The sequence below is a fragment of the Xiphophorus hellerii genome, chromosome 22 (genome assembly GCF_003331165.1).
Source record: "Xiphophorus hellerii strain 12219 chromosome 22, Xiphophorus_hellerii-4.1, whole genome shotgun sequence".
In the NCBI taxonomy this organism is placed as follows: Eukaryota; Metazoa; Chordata; class Actinopteri; order Cyprinodontiformes; family Poeciliidae; genus Xiphophorus; species Xiphophorus hellerii.
Window position 1 is genome coordinate 27,098,367 of NC_045693.1, and position 24,988 is coordinate 27,123,354.

The following is a 24,988-nucleotide window of genomic DNA, read 5'->3' on the forward strand; positions in this document are numbered from 1 at the left end:
TCATAAAAAAGTTTTGGTTTTTACATTTTTAAAGTCTCCCTTTAATATTTCAAATCCACACTTACTGGAAGGAGTTCTGCACCCAGAGAGAGTGTTCAGATGAAATGAAGCTGCATGTGTTGAAAGGTTGTTGGTTTGGTGTTTATCATTTGTCAGATCCAGCTGATCTTAACCCTGACTTTAAACATGGTGCAGAATGACGAGAGGTTATAAGAAGGTTATCCAATACTTTTATCTGGATGTGATGAGGTTCTAAAATGCTCTGTATGTACTTGGGTTGTCACAAAGATTTCCATTGCAGTACAGATACTAAGAAAAATACTTGACAGCAGCCCTCGCACTGCAAAAACACACAAAATCTTAGCAAGTATTTTTGGTCTAATTTATAGTTCAAATATTTGAAATAAGACAAAACTAATTTAAAAGTAACTTTTTAGCAAAATATACAAGCTTGTTTTAAGTCAATAATTCTTGATAGAAAACAGTACTAGTTCCACTTGCAGATTATTTCACATAAGTCATTTCTCCTGCTTTAAGAACTATTGACTTAAAACAGGCTTATGTATTTTGCTGAGAAGTTACTTGTAAGTTAGCCTTGTTTTAATTCAAGTGAACTAAAATATATGCACTAGAAATGAGTCAAATTCTTGATAAGCTTTAGTCTTTTTGTAGTGCATTTACAAACATATATCACATAAAAGTATCACTTCCCTTTTTGGTGACACTGTAGATAACAGTATAAGTGTTGACATGTTATATACCTCTGACTCAGTCATGTAATTAATTTTATTTTATTATAATTGCTTATATTTATTGTTCTTCCATTTGCCTGTTGATTTCATGTTGATGCAAATCAATGTTTCTACTGAAGGACCAATAAAGGATCGTTCTATATTAATATAAAGTGTTTCGATACAAACGTGGATATGGAGCATATCAAACATATTTACAGTGTAATACAGGATCCGGTCCATTCAGCAGCAGCTCTGGACAGTTTCTGTCCAGATGCTCCACCTCCATGCCAGTTTGAAAGTTAGCCATCGTTAGCCTTCATGGACATCAAATGATTGATAAAATCATTTATTAAATACTTCGGGTGTTAACATGTAAACAGTCAGGTGTTCACTTCATCAAAATGAATTTTGTGACAGTAGATGTGGCCAACATTTACTTTATATATATATATAAACTATTTTTAAGGGTATTTCTGAATTTCTGAGCCCATCCCCATTTTTTATTGTTATTGCATTGTTATATATATGTTTTTGTCTCAGTTTTTCTAATGGCTATAAGTATAATATCCATAGATGTGCTTTAAAGAATATTAAATAATATATAAAAACATTTAACAGAACAATCTAACTATAACTATAACTGGGATAGGGGTTTGGGTGATGGAACTCTTTGGTAGGTTCTCAGTCAGCTGTTTGTCACTCAATCAGTCAAGTTCATTTGCATAGCACATTTCAGCAACAGGGCCGTTTACAACAAAAAACACAAAAGTACAAAGTCATAAAAACACCATAGAGTCAACAATTGAGAAAACCAGTAACAGTACATTTTGACAAATGTCATCGTTGAATTCATCAATGCACATCAAATATGTTGGTCAATGTTTTATTTATTATGGTTCAAAAACAACTCTAAAACAGGTGGGTTTTTAGCCTTGATTTAAAGCAATGCAGTGTTTGTGGTTCACAGAAGCCGAATGCTTCTCCATGTCTGGTGAAGCGCGATCCAGCAAATCCCACTTCCTTCCTGTGTTGGATGTTCTCAGTGTTCCTCATCCTATCAGTGGTCACTGCTGCTTGGATGGTGGGAACTCTTAAGTTGGAATGAAACCTATTAGTCAGTATCTGGACCTGACATTAGATCATTTTAGCGATGAGCTAATTGGTGTTGCAGAGTGAGCCAGGATACAAGATCGCAGTACCACATCGTCTACCAGTTCCCTCCTCGTCACCTTGGTGATGCTGCCTGGGAGAGATGAAGACATGTTTACATAAAGTGCAGAAAAAGTTGGGTATTCATGATGTCAGATCTTTTTTTTGATTTGTTATACAGGGCAACACATTTCTGTTTTATGATTCAGCAACTAACAAATCACTACAATCAGTGAGATGTGTAGTAAAAACCCAGAGTAAATTAATTTGCCACAGTTGGATTGGTTTGAACAGGAACCGTCCTCTGAAACTTAGGAACCAGTCTGAGAAATGGCTTCCACTCTTTCTGCTGCTCCAAGAGGGAGGAGGGTGATTAGGGGCTGATTGATTAATCAATCAATCAGATAAGCTTTTAACTGGCTTACCAGCTAAAGTTTGTGGTGAGCCAGAAACTTTAACTGGACTCTTTCTGGATGTTGTGAAGCAGAGTGGCCAAAGGCCTCCACAGCCTAGTTAGAGATGATCTCTGAGGTCTGCTGGTGATTAAGATGCTGTTTATCGTTTCCTCTCTGTATCGTGTCGTGGGATGATTTCTACTGTGAAATGGCAATAAAGACATTTTAAACTCTACATTAAAATAAAAGGTGTTTCTCAGTTTTTACACACTACTTCTGTGTTTAAGTTTAGGTTTTGCTAACTATAATCAGAGAAGTATATATTTCCTTTTTGGTTTGGGGTAATGTTATAAATTGTAAGAGGGTGCACTTTTTTCACAGGTCTGTTTTACTTTATAGCGCAGACTTTTTGTTTTTAGACATCTTTATGATTAGCGGGAAATAATGAAGACAGATTTGTAGGCTGCCTGTTTGGATGTCAATAAATCAGTAAACTGATACATTTGCCTGGCGTCTCTTCAGTTTTGGACATTTTAATTCAGTATGCCATATCACTACAAGAAACAATACAAGGTTGAGTTCAGGCAAAATAAGCATTTAATATTGATTCCCAGCAGGGTGGCTGGGGTTCTCTATTTACCAGACTGTTATGAACCTTCTAAAGAAATGACCTGCTTTGTCACTTAGTTTTAAGTTGACTTCGTCATTCGGATTTGTAAGCTTTATAAGGTTTTTCTATGATAAAATTGTTAAATAGTATAAATATCTCACAGTCAGTAAACACATCCACTCCTTCAAACGCTCTTACGTCGGCGCGTCGTCTCCCGCTCAACCAACAGGCAAGTATTCCGCTCTCTGATTGGTCGTTTTCAAATGTATCGAGTGAGCTCATTGGTGCGTTTTAAAACGTCCCTGCGCTGCGGTTTATTCAAAAAGGTTTGTCAGCATTCCAGTAGCGACGGTCGGTTAATGAAGACAGAGCTGCTCGACAAAACGCTACGAAACTAGGTATTTATCTTCGTTTTGTCGTATTTACAAAGGAGTGACTGCCTTGTTTATCAATTGGAGGCTAGACATGGACTTGTTGTTAGTAGGTTAGAAGTCCGAGAATGGTTTTAGAAAGGTTATTCTTGTTACGGTTTAGCTTTGGGTAAGCTAACGGTAGGTAAGGAGGTGAAAAATGTCTGCATGGATGAACATGTTTGTTTGTAGTCGACGGTGAAGTCAGAATGTTGTGGTCGGATGAGTTAATTTAAACCTCTGAGCTACTGAAACGGTTTGTATCTGATGAGACATGCTGAAATCACTGGTATTTGCCTAAATGACACATTTTCCCTTTTCTTCAATGCAGTGATGGAGGATTATGTGAAAATAGAGAAGATTGGAGAAGGTTTGTATACATGTCTTATTTTTCTAAAAAAAAAAGTAAAAGTTTACATTTGTCATATCAGAGTGTCAGAGTTGAACTGCTGTCCTTAAAGGCAGTCAGACTGTATCTGGTGTTAAATCACTAATCACTGTTGGTAGGTCAGGCAGAAAGTCTCTGGTTTATCAGAAGGACCTTCTGTGAAGGTTCCTCTTAAGCCTGTCATGTTAACTAATTTTGCTGGACAATAAATTGTCCTAGAAGTTATTGGGATAAACATTATTGTTTTGAGACCATTTTCAAGTAATATAATTGCATAATAATGCATGAACACATTCTCGAAGATCAATAAACTTTCATTTCTAAAGAACATTTCACACTGAAACTGGCAGACATTGTGGTGGGCACAGTTCTGCTAATAACCGAGCAAATTAGTGTTTTTGCTAACGTTGAAAATAATTTGGTGACAAAGCACTTTGATCTGCCTTATTGCTGAAATGTGTTGTCCAATTAAACTTGATTGATTGAAACATTTAAATATCCAAAATAAATAAATAAAACAGAAACAACAATTAAAATGAATCATGAAGTCTGTGTAAACAATGTCGCCTTAAAAAAAAAAAGGGCTAGTTGAAACCAAAGCACCAGAGTGATGACGTTTGTCATCTAATTTTTTGGCAGAAAGAGAGATTAAAGAGAGAAGCAATATGTCATGCAAATGGAAATTATCTGTTTTAATTTGTTATGTGATTATTTGATTTATTGCGACTGTCCTCGTTGCAAGTGACATAAAGTGTTTCCATCTGATTCATCCGACTGGATTTATATGCTTTATAAAATCTCAATGCCTGGTGGGCCACCAGGCTTTACTTGTGCACCCACCAGGCTAAGCATTGCTTATTTATTTAAAATGTTTGCATTTTTTAAGACTTTATAGTTGGTATTCAGGTATTAATCTTCTAATCTTTCAATAACACATAATTGTCAAGTGATATTTTCAAATTTCCTGTCAAGTAAAAAAAAAAAAAAAAAAATTAACTCAAAAACACGATGGGCCGCTGGATGAATTGGTGCCCTAGCACCAAACAACCAGGCTTAGCAAGTTACTGGGGGAAACCTTGAACATGGAATCAGATCTTGTCAGGAAAAGATCAATAATCAAGTCAATAATTGACTTGTTTGGATGAATAGATTTTGAATTTTGATCAGAGACCAGGCCTGTGTGTGACTGTTTCTTGTCGGTTGTTTTCCAGGGACCTATGGGGTGGTGTATAAGGGCAGACATAAGTCCACAGGACAAGTTGTGGCTATGAAGAAAATCCGTCTGGAGAGCGAGGAGGAGGGAGTTCCCAGCACCGCTGTCAGAGAGGTGTCTCTGCTGCAGGAGCTCAGACACCCCAACGTTGTACGGTACGCCGCCTGCAGCTGGACGGGGTGGAGGGAGGATGTGACCGCTGTGGGGGACGTGGGGCGGTGTCACTGGGTCGCCTCTTCAGATGCCAACACGGCTCAGATTCATCACTCAAATGTTAATGGAGTTACAGCGTCTGCTACAAATTCTTCATAAGGTTAATTATGCAGCTGAACAGACTCTGTATCAGAGGAGGATGATACACAATGAAGCTCAGCATCAGCTAAAAGCTGCTTTATTGGTTCACTGAGTTCTAGGTTCAAATCTGACATCCTGCCAGCAGAGCAGGCTTTCCACAGGTTTCTGCTCTGAATATTTTTGTTTACAGAGACATCATAATTCATTTTGTTTGTTGTTTTCTGTTGTTTGTTTATTTTGGATATTTAAATGTCTTCCAGTGTTAAATGTTCATTAGAATTGAAAGTTTATTGATATTTGAGGATGTGTTCTTGCATTGATATGCCATTAGTATTATACTACATGAAAATGGGCTCCAACAGCAATATTATAGTTTGTTGCAATAATTTCAATAATAATTTCTGGGAGAATTTATTGTGACAGGCCTACACATAACTGTTTTATTAGTGAGGAATACCTTTAGTAAAATACATTTAAACTTCAAAGGTATTAGTTTATTTAACCTCTGTTTTAAAAAAAAAGTATAAAAGTTGATTTTTAATAATTCTGATTATCTCACTGTTGACATGAGAACAAATAGAATTCCTGAACTGAAGTTTGGCACAAACCCAGGTTCAACTTTGTGTGTGTGTGTGTGTGTACACAGACTCCTGGACGTCCTGATGCAGGAGTCTCGTCTCTACCTCATCTTTGAGTTCTTGTCCATGGACCTGAAGAAGTACCTGGACTCCATCCCGTCTGGCCAGTACATGGACCCCATGCTGGTCAAGGTACGTCCTGACAGGCTGACCGCAGTCTGCTGTCAGTGACGTGTCTTCCTGATTGTTTGCGTCTCCCTGTCGGGTTTTCCCCAGAGCTACCTTTACCAGATCCTGGAGGGAATCTACTTCTGCCACTGTCGCCGGGTTCTCCACCGGGACCTGAAACCCCAGAACCTCCTGATCGACAACAAGGGCGTGATCAAACTGGCGGACTTTGGCTTGGCCCGGGCCTTTGGCGTACCGGTCAGGGTCTATACCCACGAGGTGAGACGCGTCGAGCGAACTGGACCCACTCTGCCTGTCCGAGGGTTTTTCTCTGATCGTAAACTGTGTGCTTCCAGGTCGTGACCCTTTGGTATCGGGCTCCAGAGGTCCTGCTGGGCTCCCCCAGATACTCCACCCCTGTGGATGTTTGGAGCACCGGAACAATCTTCGCTGAGCTCGCCACCAAGAAGCCGCTTTTCCACGGAGACTCTGAGATCGACCAGCTCTTCAGGATCTTCAGGTCATTCAACAGGGAAACTGAACAAACAAACTAGAGCTGAGTGATACATTGATTTTATTGATTCACTCAATTTTCATCTTTTTGAGGATTTAATTTTGGGGGAAAAAATTTTTTTTCTCCCACACAAATGCTTTTCTTGGGTTCCCATAGTTCTGAGTGATTTGAGTTTTACAGCTTCTATTTATTTGGACTTTGAATTCAGGTCAACTCTACGACAAAATATTAGGGCCTGGCTGAGATTTATTTATTTATTTATTTTTAAATTAAGAGCATAAAGTCATAAAACTAGAAGACTAAAGTAGTAATTTTATGAGAACTCCAACACAAAAAAATAGCAGAAAATTAAAATGAGCAATGTTAAGCATCTTCTGACATTAGACTTTAGGAAGTCAAAAAAAGTCAAAACAACTTTTTCTTGTAAAATTGCCTCTTTTTTTCCTGTCAATGTTATGACTATATTCTCATAATTAAACAAAACTTCTCAAAGGGTCTCATCGTACAACTCCCAGAAGGGATGACTGAAACAAGTCACTTTTTGAAACTATTTTCTGCCATTTGGATTTACTTTTTTTAAATTTATTTATTTATTAACATATATTTATCTCTTTTTTTTTCAGGGAAAAAAGGAAGGGGAAAAAATAGCTGAAACAAAAAAAAATCCAATGTTATTTTTAAGCCCTAGATATGACTGCAGGTCAAATAAAATGCTAACTCACACGAGCAGCTGGAAAGCTGGTGTTTTAGAGTAAAATTATGAACAACTCTTGATATTATTGATCAATTTTCAGTTGCATTTTCTCTTCAGAACGCTGGGTACTCCGAATAATGATGTTTGGCCTGATGTGGAGAACCTGCCTGACTACAAAAGCACTTTCCCTAAATGGAAGGGAGGAAACCTGTCGTCGATGGTGAAGAACCTGGATAAGAACGGCCTGGACCTGCTGGCGGTGAGGACAATGGATCCTCTACACACACACTGCACACACTCCTGTTCAAATTTCAACTGGTTCCCTCTAAAAAAAAAAATGAGAGTATGATAAATGATTTTAGTGCTTTTTGTGCGACACGCATCCTGGATAATTCAAGTGAAATACAAGCCAAGCTGCAGTTAGAGGTGTTCAGTACTGATTCAATGATATCAGAGTTGTTTAGGATTTTCCCCAGAGCTTCTTCTCTGATAAACACATCTTCTGTTTCCTCTTGGATGATACTTGATTCCATTTTCAGGTTTTCTGTGCAACTTAGAAAATATAATGCCTAAAACTTATGTGGTCAAAATACTCAGTTGCCTAATGATTGTACACACAGTGAAGGGCTCTATTGCACTCTCACCTGTCCAGAGAGTAGCATGTCTGCAGACAGTGGCGGTGTAATTGCTCATAGGTCTGTCGCAATAAATCAATTAAACGCATAATAAATTAAACAAGCTCAATTTCCATTTGCATAATTTATTATTTTTCTCTTTTCTACCAAAAACTAGATGATAAAAGTCTTGAGTCTGGTGCTTTGGTCTCAACTAGACTCATTCTTTGAAGGAGAATTTTGTTTAGAGGCTTCATAGTTCATTGTGTTTATTGTTTCTGTTCTTTTATTTATTTTGGATATTTAAAACCGTGTTAAATGTTCATTAGAATTTAAAGTTAATTGATCTTTGATGATGTGTTCTTGCATTGTGAAACCATTACATTGCTTGAAAATTGTCTCAAAGCAGCAATATTATCGTTTATTGTGATAACTTTTGGGATAATTTATCATCCAGCAAAATTTGTTATTGTGACAGGCCGAGTTGGTCAGTCCGGTTGTTAGCTGGACAATCAAATGTTTACAGCAGAGAATCTTCTGGATGCTGCTACAGTCTCGCAGTTCTAATTTAGCATAAGTAACATGAACTCATTGGAGTGCTTGGACAAGCAGTTATCCACTGTTCGTGTGGTACGAAGTTCAGTTAGAACATGAATCCAGTTAAAGACAGAAGAAAAAACTCGTTTAGAGAGAGGAATGAACATAAAGCCAGAGTCCACAGTGAGGTAACTGCTGTCAGCTGTCCTCATCTACCTGAATCCTAATGTTACGCTCCATGTCTGTTTTCTCCTCTAACAGAAAATGTTGATCTACAATCCACCAAAGAGGATCTCTGCCCGGGAGGCCCTGACCCATCCGTACTTCGATGACCTGGACAAATCCACTCTGCCAGCTGCTAACATCAGCAACATGTAGAGCCTCCATAGAAACACATTGATGCCCTCTGTGAACTAATAACCTGTAAATACTTGTATGTTTGTGTGGGATTTGTTGCAGACCTAAAGTTTCTAATATCTCTTCAATAAAAATGCACCTTCTGTGATTTTCTCCAATGTTTTTATTTTTGTCTAATAACTGAAAGAAATGGTTCTTTAAAAAAATCCCTTGTGGGTCAAATTGTACTTCTGTTAGGCTCCACCAGAGTCTATGGAAATACCTGACCTTGAGATGGCTCTGACTTGAACTCTTATTTATTTTAGAATATCTCCAAAATCACCAAATGATCCAAGACTGCTTTTATGCTACTTGTTAAAGAGCAGATTTTTTCCCCCCCTTAAAGTTAGATTTCCTTCAGTTAAACCAAAACTGATTAATACCTGACTGACTGACTTAAAGTGAAAATAAACTTGTGATTTCATTGCTGTGCTTCTGCTGTTTGAGTGACCCAGCCAGAATCCTGATGAGAATCTGGAGTCAGCAGAAGATTAGATGATTGTAAAGAGGCTTTTGAGCCAATCGCCAAAGATAAATCAGTGAATTTGCTGTTAGGCTGATTGATATAATGTAATTTTTCCCTTCTAAGTGGGGTAGAAATGGCATTTTTGTATAATTAACCTTTTATTTTTGTTAAATTGGTACCTTAGCCTCTGAGCAATTCTGTTTCCTATCAAACGTCTCAATTCAGCGAAAAGAGTAAAGTGTGCTGAGTGTATGAATAATTTTGGGTTGAAATCATAAACACCAAAGTTTGTGGTTTAATGAGACAAAATATAAAATAGTTAAATAGGTGTAAAACCATGGTGTACTGCTTTTTCATCGAAAGTTATGAGTGATTCAAGGCAGTGCAGTTAGGAAACAGGCTGATTTGAGAGATGATATTTACTTTATTGATACAAATGTTGAGAAATTCTAGTTACAAGAAGTTCCACCATTAAAAATAAAAAATTAAAGCATGTTTGAGCATCTTGTCCCTCTAATCGTTTTCATCAGCATCGTCCAGCAGAAACTCGCTGATCTGCTCTTTCATTGCAGACCTGCAGAAGATGAAGGTGAGAACCGTTCTGTGTACACAAATAAATCGGCTAAAGGTCTTAGTTCATTAGCAGCTTCATAAACTGGATTACATTTCCTAATGATGTGTAGAATAAAGCAATAACAATGCAGCCAAAATACTGTTATGCAGAATGATCAGATGGATATTCATGTATTTGTTAAAAGGATTATTAATTCAATAAGTGTACTTTATAATAATTACTATATTAGTGCTCCAGCTGAAATAATGTTCCACTTAAATAAAACTAACCCGGTGATCACAACGCACTGATTAAAAGGCTGGAAAATGGTTCAGGTTGTCTGATGCTAAACTGGTTTAAATCCAATTTGGCAGGAATTATTTTTGAGTCAATAGTTAAATATAAATCGGGGGTTTCTCAAGGGTGTATTACCCAGGCCACTTATTCAATCGATATGATTCCACTAACTAAGATTATAAAGTGCTATAACATCTCAAACCACATGTATGCTGATGTGGTAGCACACAATGTGGTAGGTGACACAGAGTTTAGATCTCTGTGCATCCAAAGGACTCCTCTACATTCACTGAGTCAGTTTATCAGGTATGAACCATGTAGACCTGAGCAGTCAGTGTTCCCAGAACCAGAATTAAACCTTTAGTTTCTCTGCTTCTCCGCTCTGGAACAAACCTGAGATCTGGAGAGACTGTTGATTCCTTTCAATCAGATTCAGGACTGAAAACAGTTTTTGAGTCCTGCGGTTCACCATCAAACAGTCTGAATACTGAACAGTTTGCCTGATTGCTGATGAGTGACTGAAGTGCGGGATTAAAGTAGGCCAGATAAAACATTTGATCATCTTGTACAAGTGTGAAGGCTGAATGTCTCACCGGTTTTGTCTCCTCTGAGCCTCTGACAGGACATACTGAGGGAGATGAGCGACTGAAGACTGAAAACAGAAAAGAAAATGGGCTGAAAAAAAGACTGGAACACTTTTAAATATACATTAATGTATCATTCTGAAAATCTTGGTACTTCATGAAAATCCTCCTTCCTGCATAGAAATGGGAAACAGAGACCAGACCAGCATATTTCTGGATCTTTAGTTATTCTAGGGAGGCAGGGTTTCCTCCCAGTGTATTATAAGCCTGGCGGGCCTCCAGGCTGAGCATCGTTTGTTTGTTTTAAATAGGATTTTTTTATACACCAGTAACGGTGACAGTAAAGACGGATTAAGCTAAACTTATAGCTAGTTATGTAGTGTCTGTAGCTCAGTGGGTAGAGTAGTCGTCTTGTAATCGGAAGGTTGTAGTCAATGTGCCCCTGGGCAAGGCACTTAACACCAAGTTGTCTACCAGTCTGCACATGACTGAAAATGTGCTGTCTGAGTTCAGACCATTTACTACACAGTTGACTCCTTCAACTGGGCTTTAGATGGTGAGAATCAATTGCCCCGTCCCCTTAATGTTATTATTCACCTCCAAATTTTTGTAACTTAACATTTCTTAATACTTACTGACCCTACCACCTCTACCACCAGGCTTGGCAAGTTTTCTGGGGGAAACTTTGGAAAAGTACAATCCCCATTTGGTTCACCAATTAGGAGACAGAGAGGACCAAACAGAACTTCCATCAGGTTCCTTCACTTGTGGGACAGTTTCCACTCACCATGTCTCTGACAGTCCGTCTGCAGCTGTAGCACAGCAGGCTCCTCAGCTCAGCGGCCTCATGGTCCCTGGAAGACAAAGAGCTCAGAAGAGGGCAGCACAGAGCTTGTTCTGGTGCTCCTAAAGTGTCGTAAACTGCCTCGTCCCTGTCCTTCAACAACCTGGACAGGCTGAGAGAACGGGACAGAGACCTGGTTCTGCATCCAAGGTGTTCCTCCTGTCCTGGTGGTCAGATTTTAGCAAATAACAATCAACTCTTACCTTGAAGACCTGCAGCAGTCACTAGCCCCTTCTGCCCCCCCACAGGGTCTTTCAGAGGAGCAACACTGTCCAACAGTAGAAGGTGGTTCTGGTTTCACTGGAACTGTTGGAAACAAGGAAACACACTCTATTAGTCAAAGAGTATATTTTTCATATTAGTCATAGGACTGATCTAACTGCTCCCCAGAAGACACACAACACCAGAAATGACACCTGCTCTACAATCAGTAAGAGGATCTAAGGTGATCCTGATGGATTACTGCACCTGAGCTCCGAGAGAGCTGCTCTGAAATCAGCGTGGCCTGGAGCGCTGAAGCCTCTTCTGAAAATCAGGAGAAAACACAAACTTCACTGATCGTCAGCGGACAGCCAGAGCTCCGTATGGAACCTGGAAACAGCGTCATTCTCAAGTTAAAGACGAACGTTTCTTATCTGGTTACGTGGCTCTGAATGCACAGAAATGAGGTGTGTGTAACGTCAAGTCCAGGAGTTACGACCAAGCTCAAAATTACACATACAGACAAATTTAGATGTAGAACAATTTTCATTCGACCAGTGGTGACCAGCGCCATCAGTGAAACCCATCACTTCCTATCAGAAACAATGTGAGAGAAGGATCCGTTTGGAACAAAAGCCTCTGTTTTTATTTACAGAACCACTCTGCGGATGTCACTGAGTCCAGCCTGGAATCCAACCTGATGGAGCTGGAGAAGAACCGCAGAGAGGAATGAAACGATCTGACGGAAGAAGCTGGAGTTGCTGCCAAAGTATTAAGCAAAGGCTGAGTCCTTGTGGACATGTCATTACTTCTGCCTTTTCATCCTGCTGTTTTGAGTTGATTTCTTTCCTCTGGGATGAACATTAAACATCTACATCAGACAGCATGGATATTGATTTGAAAAAAGGTATATAGACATGATGTTCAAGCTGAGCCTCAAGTCCGCCAGTGGTTCCATGTGAGCACCTGATCCCCAAAATGTCTGAGCATGCCACTGCTCTGCAGAGCAAGATGTAAAAAGTTACAGTGATAACAGAAGACATGCTGCTGCTGTGACTCACCGGCAGCGGTGTCCAGGCCACACACACACAGCACACACCGCTCGGCGGCGGAGGAGCTCCCGCCTGCCGTCTGCAGCTTCTCCCCGGTCCTGAAAACACGGAAGGTTAAAAGGTCAAGCTGCGATGCCGCCTTAACCAGTCCAGATGTTGCTCCGTTTGTGTTCTCTCAGCAATGAGACGTTTCAGCTGAGCTGTCTGTCGTTCTCTGCTCTTCTTCACACACTTCACTGCCAAAAGTACGAACCTCAGAACTCCTCCAACGCCCACAGGTGATTCGCTTGTTTTAGTCCGTGATTTCATAACACTGGTTAAGGAAATACTAGTTACAAGACATTTTTTCCAATGTTATGAGTGAAATATTAGTAAATTACAGATTTGAAAAAAGCTCCTAAACTTTGCTGAAAAGTTACTTGTATGTTAGTTTTGTTTTACTTGAAGATATTTGAACTAGAAACTAGACCAGAAATACTCGGTGAGAGTTAGTGTTTTCGCAGTGCAGCGATGCTGGACCTCCATCCAGACTGACCGGTAGATTGTGCTGACAGTGGAGGGGAAGTCAGCCTGCAGCTTGGTGACGAAGCTCTGGGTCAGGCGCTGGATGCTGGCCTTGTCTGGCGTCTGGGAGGGAAGAACATGTCTGCCTCAGATAATCGGGACAGAAACAGAGCCGTCCTGTTCTGAAGCAAAAAGAGGAGAGCGACGGTGATCAGACGGTACCTCACCTTTGTGTCCAGGTTTGGAACGACAACGGATGGAACCTTGAACATATGATTGTAGTAAGCTATTTCTTTAGCTGAGTATTCCCTCATGGGTCTCACTACTGTTACATCACCGTATCTGCAGTCAGAGAAGCCCTGGGAAAAAAAACAAAATCAGATATGTTCCATCTAAAGTGGTCCGATAGTGGTCCGGTACTCACCGTGTCCTGGGCCAGCTGGGCTCCTCTGCCCAGTGAGATACTGGTGAGCAGCTTCACAGCCAGTCTGGTGCAGCTGTCTCCCAGCATGAGCTTACTGTAGCCTCTGGTCCGAGCCGTGTGCACCAGCAGGTGCTGCCTTTAGGAGGAAAGTCAGTCAGTCAGTCAGGCCACCGTAGTTTGGGGGAAAACTGATGAAGATGATTGATGCTTCAACAAATGGAGGACAGAGATCGGGACGTGGAGTTGCTGCACGATCCGCACCATCAGCTAATCTGCGCAGTAGCTAATAGAAATACGTCCAGGGGGTATTTTTATTGATTTTTTCTTTTTCTTTTTGTATGCCACTAATTGTAAAAAATAATGAAGGATTTAGACCGTTTTCACACCTGATAGTCCGATAGACTCAGTTTGATTGGGAACCAAAACTGTACCATTAATTGTAGCTAACAAAGCCAGTCAGCGGCCCCCAAACTCACCGTTTCATTTTATTTTGCAGTGATGGATTGCAAATGTTTAGCACATTTTACACAAATGTTCCAAATTTGAAAAACAAAAGATATTAAACTTGCTAACTTGTTTACTGTAAATTCTGTCCGTCTGCAGATGTTCCTTTCAAATAGTTCAATTCGTATGCCACAGTTAAATATCACTCCGCATTTCAAAATGATAATTAATTAGAGCATCATAAGGTTCAAATCAATAGCCATAATAACACAGACATGATGTCATCTAATTACAAATGACTAATAATAGTAGGTATACAGTATAGCCTAGGACTAATGAAATATCTGCTTTTGACATGTTGCTATGGGGGACCTCGAATTAAAATCAGATTAGGGCCCCAAAAAGTCTTGGGTCTGTCCTGATCCCAATTGCCTACTGACTTATAATCTCTGAACTAAATAATGACAGTTATTATTCAGTCAAGACAATAACAACATTTTCTAGGAAAATAAGCCATCTTATAACAAGTAATATTTTAATTAACATAAACATGCTACACTTTGCTGATGTATGTTTTAAGAATAATCCAGGAGAATTCCAGGTGATCCAACCTGAGCGTGTTCAGCAGGTCTTGTTTGGCCGTCAGGGTTTGAGCCGAGCCAATCAGCTGCTGCAGCAGCCGTGTGTGTGACTCCTGAACAGCAGGCGGCGACACACACTCCTGCTCCTCAGCCTTTCCATCGCTGCCGCTGCCGCCACTCTGCAGGAAGAGATCCACAGCTGCTTTGTAGGCGGAGCCTGGTTGGTCTGACGGCGGTGAGGGAGTCAGGACGGATCCAGGGAGTTCCAGAACCTGGAAGAAGGGATGAAAACGCAGAAATTACAGAGACTTCACAATTCATTTTATTTGTTGTTTCTGTTGCTTTGTTTATTTATTTTGGATATTTAAACTGTCCTCCAGTTCCATTGTTAAATGTTCATTAGAATTTAAAGTTTATTGATCTTTGAGAATGTGTTCCTGCATTATTAAGCCATTACCATTATATTACTTGAAAATGGTCTCCAAACAACAATATCATCATTTATTGCAACTACTGGGGCAATTTAATGTCCAGCAAAATTTGTTATGGTGACAGGCCCATCTGTAACCGTGGAAACAGGTCTGTCCCTGCGCTCATACTGACCTGCTCCAAAGGAAGGATGTAGAAGGGGAAACCGGTTGACCTGAACATATCACACAGCTCAGATGTTGCTTTCTGTCTCATCTCTTTACGCTGGCCAAGAGCGCCACCCTCTGAAAACACACACACACACACACACCCACACACACCCCAAAGAAGATGAGTCTAACAGATTTCCTTCAGCCAGAGAGGAAATAACCAGAGTTACAGAAATGATTTCATTTACCATCGATGTAAACGATCCCAGGGAGGAAGCGCAGCTTTTTATGAGCGTTCTGACTCACACCCTGAGACGGAGACATAGCATGACATGAACACACCGGTTACACACTTCAGTTTTTCACCTAAAACAGGAAAAATGTTTCAACGTTTTAAGTGAAGAAATCTCCCAGTGGAACAATTTTTTTAAATCTACATTTAATAATTATTGACTTAAAACAAACTCCTATGTCTTGCTGAAAAGTTACTGACTTTGTCTTATTTCAAGTATGCTAAAATATTTGCAGTAGAACTAGATAAAGATTCTTGGTAAGATTTAGTGTTTTTGCAGTGTAGTGACAGCTTCATGTTGAGACTGGAGAATGCATGGGGCCAGGACTATACATGAAGAGATCTGTCTGCAAACGCCTCCTGCCGACCTTTTCACTCTGGAACTGGTTTCTGGAAAACAGCATTTCAGGGACGCTAAAATGCTGGGTTCACGTCGATGCAAACCTGGAATAATAATAATAATAATAAAAAACTAATCCAGTCAGAGCCTTAAACCCCTGCGCTGACAGGACAGTGAAGAGCGGCCGGATGCTACGATACGACCAGGTTTCACCCAGACAAACCCAGGTCCGTGTGAGGGGAAAAGGCTGAATGACACGTTCACACCTCTTGGACTTGGCTGAGCATTGAGCAGGAAGAAGGACCCCCGGAGACCGCCAGCAGCACCTGCAGACAGAGGAGACGCTCAGAGTCACGACTTCCACTGAACTCACCACTACAGCTGCCAGAACACAGGGAGTTTCCAGCTCAGTTTGGACCGACTCGGTTCTGCTGGTACCTCCAGATGTGAGAGGAGGCCTTATAGTTTTATGCATGACTAGGGAACATTTTCTATATCTCTCATCATCCTCGATGTTGTTGCATATTTATAGAAGCTAAACATCAAATTTGAACTAATTAGCATATGTGTGTTATAGTCGTTAGAAAACCTGACTCAGCAGGTCTGACCTCAGCCAGTTAAAACCTAATCGCTGCCTTCGTGCCATTTTCTTTTTCCAAAGTCTTTTGGTGGATGGAATGCCTGAATAACAATTCTGGTTTTTAATCATAATAATAATAATAATAAAAACATCTTCTTGACTAAATAGAAGAGCTGGATTTAAAACCATCCAGAGTCGAGATGAGCAGGATGCAGTGACCTCCTCACCTTCTCTCCAGGGAAGATGACCCGGGTCTTGCCCAGCATGGCTCTGAACTTGTGAATGAAGCTCTCTCTGAAACAGTTCCTAGGAAACAAACAGAATGAGAGAAAAAGGCAGGAAGCACAACAATTTCAAAGCTTTTCTCATTGATACGAGCAACATTCGTCTTATAGATCCTAATTATTATGACGAACGGCTGCAGATTAAATCATTTGCAGTGATTAAAACTGCATCACTTACTCCCAGTCTTATATAAATCTGGTTTTCACAGTGCTACAGTGGCTGAGTGATGCTGCTGTGCGCAGTGACTCCTGATCAGTGTCATGTCCTACCTGCAGTATGAATCTCCTGCTCTGATGACCACAGCTGCCAGCTCCTCTTTGCATTTGACACATTTTTTTGAAGCACTAACAGCAGAGACAAAAACTGTGTTTGGTTAAAGAAGTTACATAATAAAATGCTTTAGAAACACGCTAAAATACCATACAGAGTGGAACAGATATTACAGCAATTTAATGATCCATCTTTTTACCATTTGTCTTTGTATTCACTTTGTAATGTCAGTCACAGTTTCTGAAAATCATATATCAGACAGAGATTTAAAGAGGCACAGCAAAAGCAAATTAGGTGGATTAGTCAGTTATCAGACTGAGTCATCCAGGGCTTGTTACTGTAAGATCCTGAATTAAATGTTTTGGCATAATTACCTAATAACTTTACTCTCCTGACTACAACGTCTGATACTAATATTTCTAACATCAGCCAAAGATGACCTGAGAAAATATAAACAATATTTATTTCGTTTAGGAACAAAAAGACATGACAGAAATCTAAACAAGAAGAAATCCACAGGGGGTAAACAACTTTTTCCCAGCCCTTGAACAAATATATCGTTGTCATCACAACAATCTGGAGACACATTAGTGTCGCTGTCAGAAACTTTCCTGTTGGTCCTTTTAGTGTAAATGGTTGCAGCTCCTTTCACCACATGAGTTCCTGTCCGTTCGAAAACATCCTACTCATTTCATAAAGTTCTGCTGCGTCGCTGAAAAGCCAAACAGCTTCTTTAAATACCAGCATTTTCTGTGCGGTGTTCTCCAGGCGCGTGGAGGTTTATGCCGCTCACCTGGGCGTATCCACGCGCTCCAGCTGCTCGTGGTACTCTTCTTCCACCTGACACATCGCAGCTCGGATGGACGTGTTTCCAGCTCGGGAGAACGAGTTCCTCCAGTGATCCGAGCAGGTCGTTCTGTTTTAGTTGGGATGTTTACAAACCACCACAGCTCCTACTAACCTCTCCTCTTTCTTCTTCTGTTAGTTTTCCTCAAGATTGTAAACCAGCTCGTGGTGCAATACCACCACCTAGTGGACTTCAGGGTGAGGCAGGAGGTGGATATAAATAAAGGCGTACCATATGCTCCTGTTTTCCATATGCACCCGCTGCTAATACACAACCATGATTTTTATGATATGTCTTTTCTAAAAGTATTCAAATCAGTGTCATGTTTGTTCCTTTTCTGTATTAAGTGGTCCTTTATTTTGTTAGTAAAGGCAGAGGGATGTTTTGAAGCAAAATAAAACAGCTTACTTGCCTAAACAGGTACAGCCTCATAAATATATGTTACCCTTTGAACCTTTTTCATTATGTTACAGCAGAGGTAAGGGAATAACATTATAACATGATATAAGCTAAAAAAAAAAAAAAAGGTACATTTTCCAAAATTCTGCCCCTTCAGCAACAATTGTAAATATCAGTTTTACCTGGTACTTTGTGATTACAATGTGTATTGGCTAAAGTTGGAAACAGAGGATAAGGCTCTTAGTTTGGAGCCAGTAATTTAAAACTATTATATGAGACAGAGTGGACATATTGGACAGAGGACGGGGCTGAAGCTCAGAAGTGACCCTGATGTTTTCTGCCTGGTGTTTCTGCTGCTGGGTGAACTGCTCTGTGGGATTGCAGTTCCTCGGATCCACCTCCTGCTGCCAGGAGATGATCCGCGGGACTTCATCTTCCAGGGAGCTGAGCGCGCGGAGCGCCACGGCGAAGCCTCGCGAGCAAGCGCGTCTCTGGAGCCGCCAGCGCGGATCTCACAGCCATCTGGATGCAGCTTTCCCTGCGCTCCACACGTTTATGGGTCGAGGGTTTTAATTGAGGTCAAGCATCACGGCGTCGTGCTTTCAGTCGCCAGCGAGCGCTGCTTCCAATGTTTACTTCTCTGGCATGTCTTCTCCAGCCAGGGGGAAGTAAAGCTGAACAACAGAGGAGACATTTCTCTCGTTTATTTATTTATTTTTTTAGAAAAAGCCGTAGTAGAGGGACCCTTTTTTCCCCCCATCCGCTGTACGGAATATGCACTAGCTAGTTTGAACTGTTAGTCCCCTGGTGAGGCTTTTGTCGACAACTGCGGCTCCTCTTCGGCTCCATGATGGCGATGTTTCGGAGCTTTGTGTCGGCGAGCACCCAGTTTCGTCAGCAGCAGCAGCAGCAGTCCAGCAGCGGCTCCGGCCCGCTAGCAGCCCCCCCTGAGGCCGTAGAGAGCCAGTTCTCCTGTCCCATCTGCTTAGAGGTTTACCACAAACCCGTCAGCATCGCCAGCTGCGGACACACGTAAAGTACCCTGCTCTTATTTCACCGTCTGAGGCCGGATGTCGTTTCCCACGGTTACTCGCCGTGTTGTTTGTGGTCCAAACATTTCATCATTTGGCTTCAACAAGTCCCAGACCAGGTTCTGATAGAACCGGGATGAGCACAGGATGACAAACACTCAAATACAGCAGGGACTCCTGGCTGTTCTTACTGAGCAATGAGCTCTGGTTAAAAAAAATTTTAAAAAAGAAGAGTCTGAAACATCAACCTGACAGTTTACATTTGCAGCCCCAAAATTAAAAATAAAAAATTACATTATGGCTTAATACAGTAAAACATCAATTAAAATACCAGAAGGCAGCTTCTACTGAGTTTAACTATCACCAAAACAAAGCTGTAATGAGACCCGGTAAACTAGGGATTCTGCATGAAAAACCTGCTCAACCACTTTGAAAAAAGAAATGACATGTTAGAATTAGGTCTGTCGCAATAAATCAATTAACCGCATGATAAAACAAATCCAATCATTTTAATTTCTACTTTCTCTCTCTTTCTACCAAAAACTGGATAACAAAAGTCTGGTGCTTTGGTCTCAACTGGCCCTATTTTGAAAGACAGCTTTGTTTATAGAGACTTCATCATTAATTTTATTTATTGTTTCTGTTGCTTTTTTAAAATGTTGGTCATTTTAAATGTCTCCCAGCTCCAGTGTTAAATGTTCATTAGAAGTTTATTGATCTTTCAGAATGTGTCCTCGCATAATAAAACACATATACCATAACAATACTTTAAAAGGATCTCAAAACAACAATAGTTTATCGCAATAACCTCTCGGACAATTTATCGCCCAGCAAAATGTGTTATTGTGACAGGCCTGTTTGGTCACCACTTATGATTAAAAATAAGTTATTCTGCCACCACTTAAGTAAATTTGTCCGGTCATTGTGGGTGCTATTAATTGGTGATATTAGTTATTGTCTGTTTTATTCCAGATCTAATTTTAACTCAGGATTTTGGAGGATTTTATTTTCAATATTGTGATTAGAATTTTTATCATCTTTTTATTTAGCATCAGAATACTCTTTTCAGAATCCAAATTTCTTTTTTGTGATTTTTTTTTAAAGAAAGAAAGCATAACGAAGTTTAAAAATAGCAACTCTCGAAGGTAAGTCAAATACATAAATAAAATACTAATAAATAAGTATGTCTCAATAAATATAAATATATAGTTTTGCTCCTCTTCATCGTTTAAAAAAAGTTTTTATTTTTATTTTGTGTGATATTCTCATCCTGCTTGTGTTATTGCTGTTGTTGTTTTTTATTATTACCGCCCTTTTCCCCCTTTTGATTAAATAAGCCTAATTTAATTCATATTCATCTTTGCTAGAATTAATACTATGTTTCTGTTACTATAATTTGTGTCTGTGGAGCAAGGAAAGAGAAAACCTCTGCATTCATATATGATGCTTTGTATATGAATTATTGTAAAGTATCCTCATTTAACATGCCTTATTGTATGCATTTTGCCATAGTATTATTATACCCAATATGGCATTGTACCTGCAGTAATAAAAAAAGGTTACATAGACACAATGAACCACATCACCTAAAAATGTCTCCTGCATTCATGTCGCCACCAATATAGCTTCATGTTTTATGTGTCAGTATTCTTCTTTTTATATTTTTCTGGCTCGCTCAGAATAATTCTGCCTTCATAAAGATGAGAGAAGCTCCTCGATGGGACTGGATATTCAGAACCGTGGCTGTAGTTTCGCGTTTCCTTCATCTCATAATCTTCAGATTGCTTGTTGGGGGGGGGAAATGATGCTGTCATGGAAATTTATTTATAATGTCCTTTTGTCACTGAAGTTTTTAATATTTTTTTATGAAACCAACAGTCACAGAACACAGACGGTTTTTGCTCTTGCATTAAGCTGTGCTGCAGGATTTTGCTGTGATACAGATGATTTTATAACCTCTGTATTACAGTACTATCTACGTACGAAGCTAACAGCAGAGATTTGTTCTTGTAATCGCTGTCAGTGTTGAACTTTGACCCCCGAAACACCATCATCACCTTCCATCTGTACTTTTTTAGTATTTGTGAGGATAGACAATGCAAATGCTTTTACGTGGAATGTGGCAATCTTTTATAAGATCAGTAGATGGTTGACAAACACTTTTTAAATTAAAAGGTTAAAATGGAAGTATGACAATGTTTTTATTTAGTATGTCGCAGAAAAAATATTCCTGGACGCTGTCTCTGAGTGGTTCTCTTTTCTCTCTTTTGTTTCTCTTAATAACTCTGCTATTACAGTTTGTTGTTCTGATCTCTACAGACAGAAATAAATCGACAGGAGTCTAGTTATAAAGCAAATCGAAGAATTAAACAGGAATCTTAGGACAGTTTAATTCTAGCGTTTACTAAATGTGGGGAAAATAGAATAAAAATAAATCTAAATAATGCAAATGTCTCTGAGATCATCAGTAAAATCATTATATTTCATTAGGACTGAATCCAGTGTGCTACACAGTAGCTCTGGGTGAAGCCCATGAACTGATGTCTCTTGACTTTGTCTTTTAGGTTCTGTGGGGAATGTCTGCAGCCATGTCTTCAGGTGGCCTCGCCCCTCTGCCCTCTTTGTCGTGTGCCCTTTGACCCCAAAAAAGTGGAGCGCTCCTCCAATGTGGAGAAACAGTTGGCCTCCTACAAAGCCCCCTGCAGAGGCTGCAGCAAAAAGGTCCAGAATAACTCCTCCATGTTAAAGAAGTCATGTCATTGGTCCTTACATCACTGTATATCTCCCCATGAATTACTGATGATGTTTTGTTATCCATCTGCTCTGACTGACATGGAGCTGATCTCATCGTTTCAGACATGCAGGTAACAATATCGGGTCTGTTGACAGGTGTCTCTGGTAAAGATGAGGTCCCACATTTCCTCGTGTTCCAAAGTACAAGAGCAGATAGCCAACTGTCCCAAGTTTGTCCCTGTGGTCCCCACATCCCAACCTATACCAAGGTACACGCGTGTTCTCACACAGTTTTATGTTTCATTTGATGGTTCAAGAAGCATCTGTTCTTCTAAGGAATGATTTGACACTTTTTTTGTGCATTCGTGTCTTTTGGCGTGCAGCAATATTCCAAACCGGTCGACATTCGTATGCCCGTTCTGTGGGGCCAGAAACTTGGACCAGCAGGAACTGGTGAAGCACTGTATGGAAAACCACCGCAATGATCCCAACAAAGTGGTGAGGAGATACTCTACATGGGATTTGATTGGCTGTTTCCAAAAAAAATTCCCCTCCAAAAAAAAGGATGATTCTTCTAATCTGTTAGGAATGTTGGACATTAAACGGTGTTGGACGACTTGTTCCAACCAAATGACGTTATGCTGCTGTGAACTTTATATCAGCAGGTCCAGCAACCTGACCGGTGGTCGCTCATGTTTTTGTTCCTACAGGTGTGCCCAGTGTGTTCAGCCATGCCATGGGGAGACCCCACCTATAAGAGCTCCAACTTTCTGCAGCATCTTCTTCACAGACATAAGTTCTCATACGACACCTTTGTTGTAAGTCCAGTTCTATCCTGCCTGATGTAATATTTATTTTTGGTTGCTGCATATTTTTTCTAAACTCAGTTTTATGGATATGCTGTTGCACTGCCACATGTTTTTACTGTAGATCAGTGTTTCTGCATGTTTCAGGTCCGTTCTGCAGCACTTGATGACATGCAGAGGAGGTCATGCAGTCATTTGAATCTGGTGTCCTGGAACAAAGACACATCTAAAATATGCAGGACAGTGGCCCCAGAGGACTAGAATTTAGAAACACTGCAGTAGACTATGAGCATATTCTAGAAAATAACATAATTGGTGATTAAATTAGTTACAGTTAAGGTCATAATTATTATCTTCCCTGAAGAAATCTTACACAATTTGTAATATTTCTATGGAAAACCCCACAAAATCTCTTAATACTTGTACTGCTTACATTTATGGTTTTCAAAAGAGTTTTTTGGCTGAAAATCTACTATTCTGCATCTCTAATCTTCACTGAGTCCCTGGGATTTTTCTGTGGTTCTGACTTAGTATTGGTTGGTCCAATTAGAGCTGTCGAACAAATGCTTTATATGCTGACAAAGAGAAACTACACACTACAGTGAGTCATGACGTTAACAGCAGGTTTGGGTGTCGTTTATTACTTATCGTGAAAAATTTCTCGTCATGATTGGAATTTTGATTTGTCGTTGTCATGATAAATTCCAATTATTGGTGTTAAATAAAAAACAAAACAAAAATGTTACTTTTTTTTCTCCACTGTTTGTTCCACAAGGGTATCAATAAATATCAGTAAATTCTAAAATATGATTAAATTCAGCTACTGTGTGTAATTCAGTGATATAAATCTCACTTTTATCAGTAAGCAGTCTCCTGAAGAAGCATATTTCTAATGGGAATGTTTTTCAAGAACAGCCTTTTTGTTTGTTGCGCTGTGAAGGCCGTGCCAAAAATTTATCTAAGGAAGACATAAAAGTTTGTTTTTTATTATCATAATTTTTATTGTTATCACAATACCACAAAGTATCTGGATAAAACTCAAAGTCCACATCGCCCCCCGGTAGTTAACAGACTTGATCTGTCCATGTGACATTCAAACATGTTCATCCAGTTGTTGCTGTTAAACATCATTGCATATTATATGTTATATAATCATTCCAGACTGCATCAAAAATCACCACTGAACATGAAATTTATACTCATGATGATTCAATGTGAACTTCTGACTTTGACTTCCCCACCAGACAGTCACTTACCAGCTGTGTGTCCATTATAAATGTACACAAATCTTTTGTTGATATTCTGCTAATGAAAAAAAAACAAAAACAAAACACACACACACAATTTGGCAATTTTGAAGTTTTCTGTCTTTGTGGGAATTATTGGCAGAAATCCACAGTCTTTTAGTTTTAGGAAAATGACACAAAGTGTTTCATGTTGAACAAAGTTCCCAGCAGCAGCTAACGGCTGTTGTTGTTTGTTTCCTTCGTCAGGATTACAGTATTGATGAAGAGGCAGCGCTTCAGGCGGCTCTGGCCCTGTCACTGGCTGAAAACTGACATCAGACCCCGCTCTGTCCTCTCCACTCCTCTGCTGTTCTTCCACGGGTCAGAACCTCTCAGACGTCACATGGACGCACCTGACTCGACTGTATGATAAAATTGCAGCCAACTTTAAATAATAACCTCACTTCTTTTTCCTTCTTCCTGGTGTAGCAGAGCACTTTCATTTTATTCCAAAACAAAAGCAGCGTGACCAATCCGATCCTCACTGCACCATATGAATTGAGCGTTTTTGAGGACGGGCTGGACCGCAGGTCCGGAGTGGATCCAATTACCACCCAGGAAAAACTCAGACACCTTGACCGTTGCAAGCCCCCCCATCTACGGTTTGGAAAGCAGTTCATCAGATCCCCTTTGGGCCACTGCAGCGTGAAGGGCTACCTCCTCGGAAAAAAAGTCTGTTTGTTTGTTGAAACCTGCTGCTGACTCTTAAGGCCTCCTCTGTGGTCCAGCTCCCAGACCACATGCACCAATCCACCAAGGTAGACACTGTGAGTAAGCTGGCCTCAGCTTCTGCTTCTGCACTGACCAGGGCGGAACCTTTGGCTGCCCCATCAGCAAGATCTAACGAGCATCTGCACAAATCCACGCATCTCCTCAGAGACAAAACACTGGAGGTGA

The 24,988-nt window shown here is 40.1% G+C and overlaps 3 protein-coding genes across 5 annotated transcripts; 2 read left to right on the forward strand and 1 right to left on the reverse strand.

Moving 5' to 3' along the window:
- Positions 1-3,181: 3,181 nt before the first annotated feature.
- cdk1 (cyclin dependent kinase 1) lies at positions 3,182-8,808 on the forward strand. The gene is made up of 8 exons (XM_032553798.1): positions 3,182-3,286; positions 3,630-3,668; positions 4,898-5,054; positions 5,840-5,963; positions 6,048-6,218; positions 6,296-6,459; positions 7,265-7,406; positions 8,560-8,808. The coding sequence occupies exons 2-8, from the start codon at positions 3,632-3,634 to the stop codon at positions 8,674-8,676; spliced, it is 912 nt and encodes a 303-aa protein (XP_032409689.1). The 5' UTR covers positions 3,182-3,286; positions 3,630-3,631; the 3' UTR covers positions 8,677-8,808.
- Positions 8,809-9,564: 756 nt separating this feature from the next.
- ctu2 (cytosolic thiouridylase subunit 2 homolog (S. pombe)) lies at positions 9,565-17,983 on the reverse strand. Of its 2 annotated transcripts, XM_032553796.1 has the most exons (16): positions 17,783-17,983; positions 16,989-17,063; positions 16,662-16,740; positions 16,121-16,180; positions 15,471-15,531; positions 15,248-15,357; positions 14,675-14,916; positions 13,620-13,755; positions 13,423-13,554; positions 13,227-13,318; positions 12,701-12,789; positions 11,907-11,963; positions 11,642-11,744; positions 11,382-11,448; positions 10,604-10,662; positions 9,565-9,734 (listed from the first exon to the last, which is right to left on the reverse strand). In XM_032553796.1, exons 1-16 carry the CDS (start codon positions 17,836-17,838, stop codon positions 9,674-9,676), a joined length of 1,479 nt encoding a protein of 492 aa, XP_032409687.1. In that variant the 5' UTR covers positions 17,839-17,983; the 3' UTR covers positions 9,565-9,673. The 2 variants fall into 2 exon arrangements, with proteins under 2 accessions (XP_032409687.1, XP_032409688.1); XM_032553797.1 differs by lacking the exon at positions 17,783-17,983 and having other exon boundaries at positions 16,654-16,740; positions 16,989-17,043.
- A 629-nt stretch (positions 17,984-18,612) lies between these two features.
- rnf166 (ring finger protein 166) lies at positions 18,613-24,754 on the forward strand. Of its 2 annotated transcripts, none has more exons than XM_032553800.1 (7): positions 18,613-19,267; positions 21,831-21,987; positions 22,156-22,268; positions 22,383-22,497; positions 22,710-22,817; positions 24,299-24,412; positions 24,524-24,754. In XM_032553800.1, the coding sequence occupies exons 1-6, from the start codon at positions 19,083-19,085 to the stop codon at positions 24,362-24,364; spliced, it is 744 nt and encodes a 247-aa protein (XP_032409691.1). In that variant the 5' UTR covers positions 18,613-19,082; the 3' UTR covers positions 24,365-24,412; positions 24,524-24,754. The 2 variants fall into 2 exon arrangements, with proteins under 2 accessions (XP_032409691.1, XP_032409690.1); XM_032553799.1 differs by having other exon boundaries at positions 18,614-19,267; positions 24,521-24,754.
- The last annotated feature ends 234 nt before the right edge of the window (positions 24,755-24,988 follow it).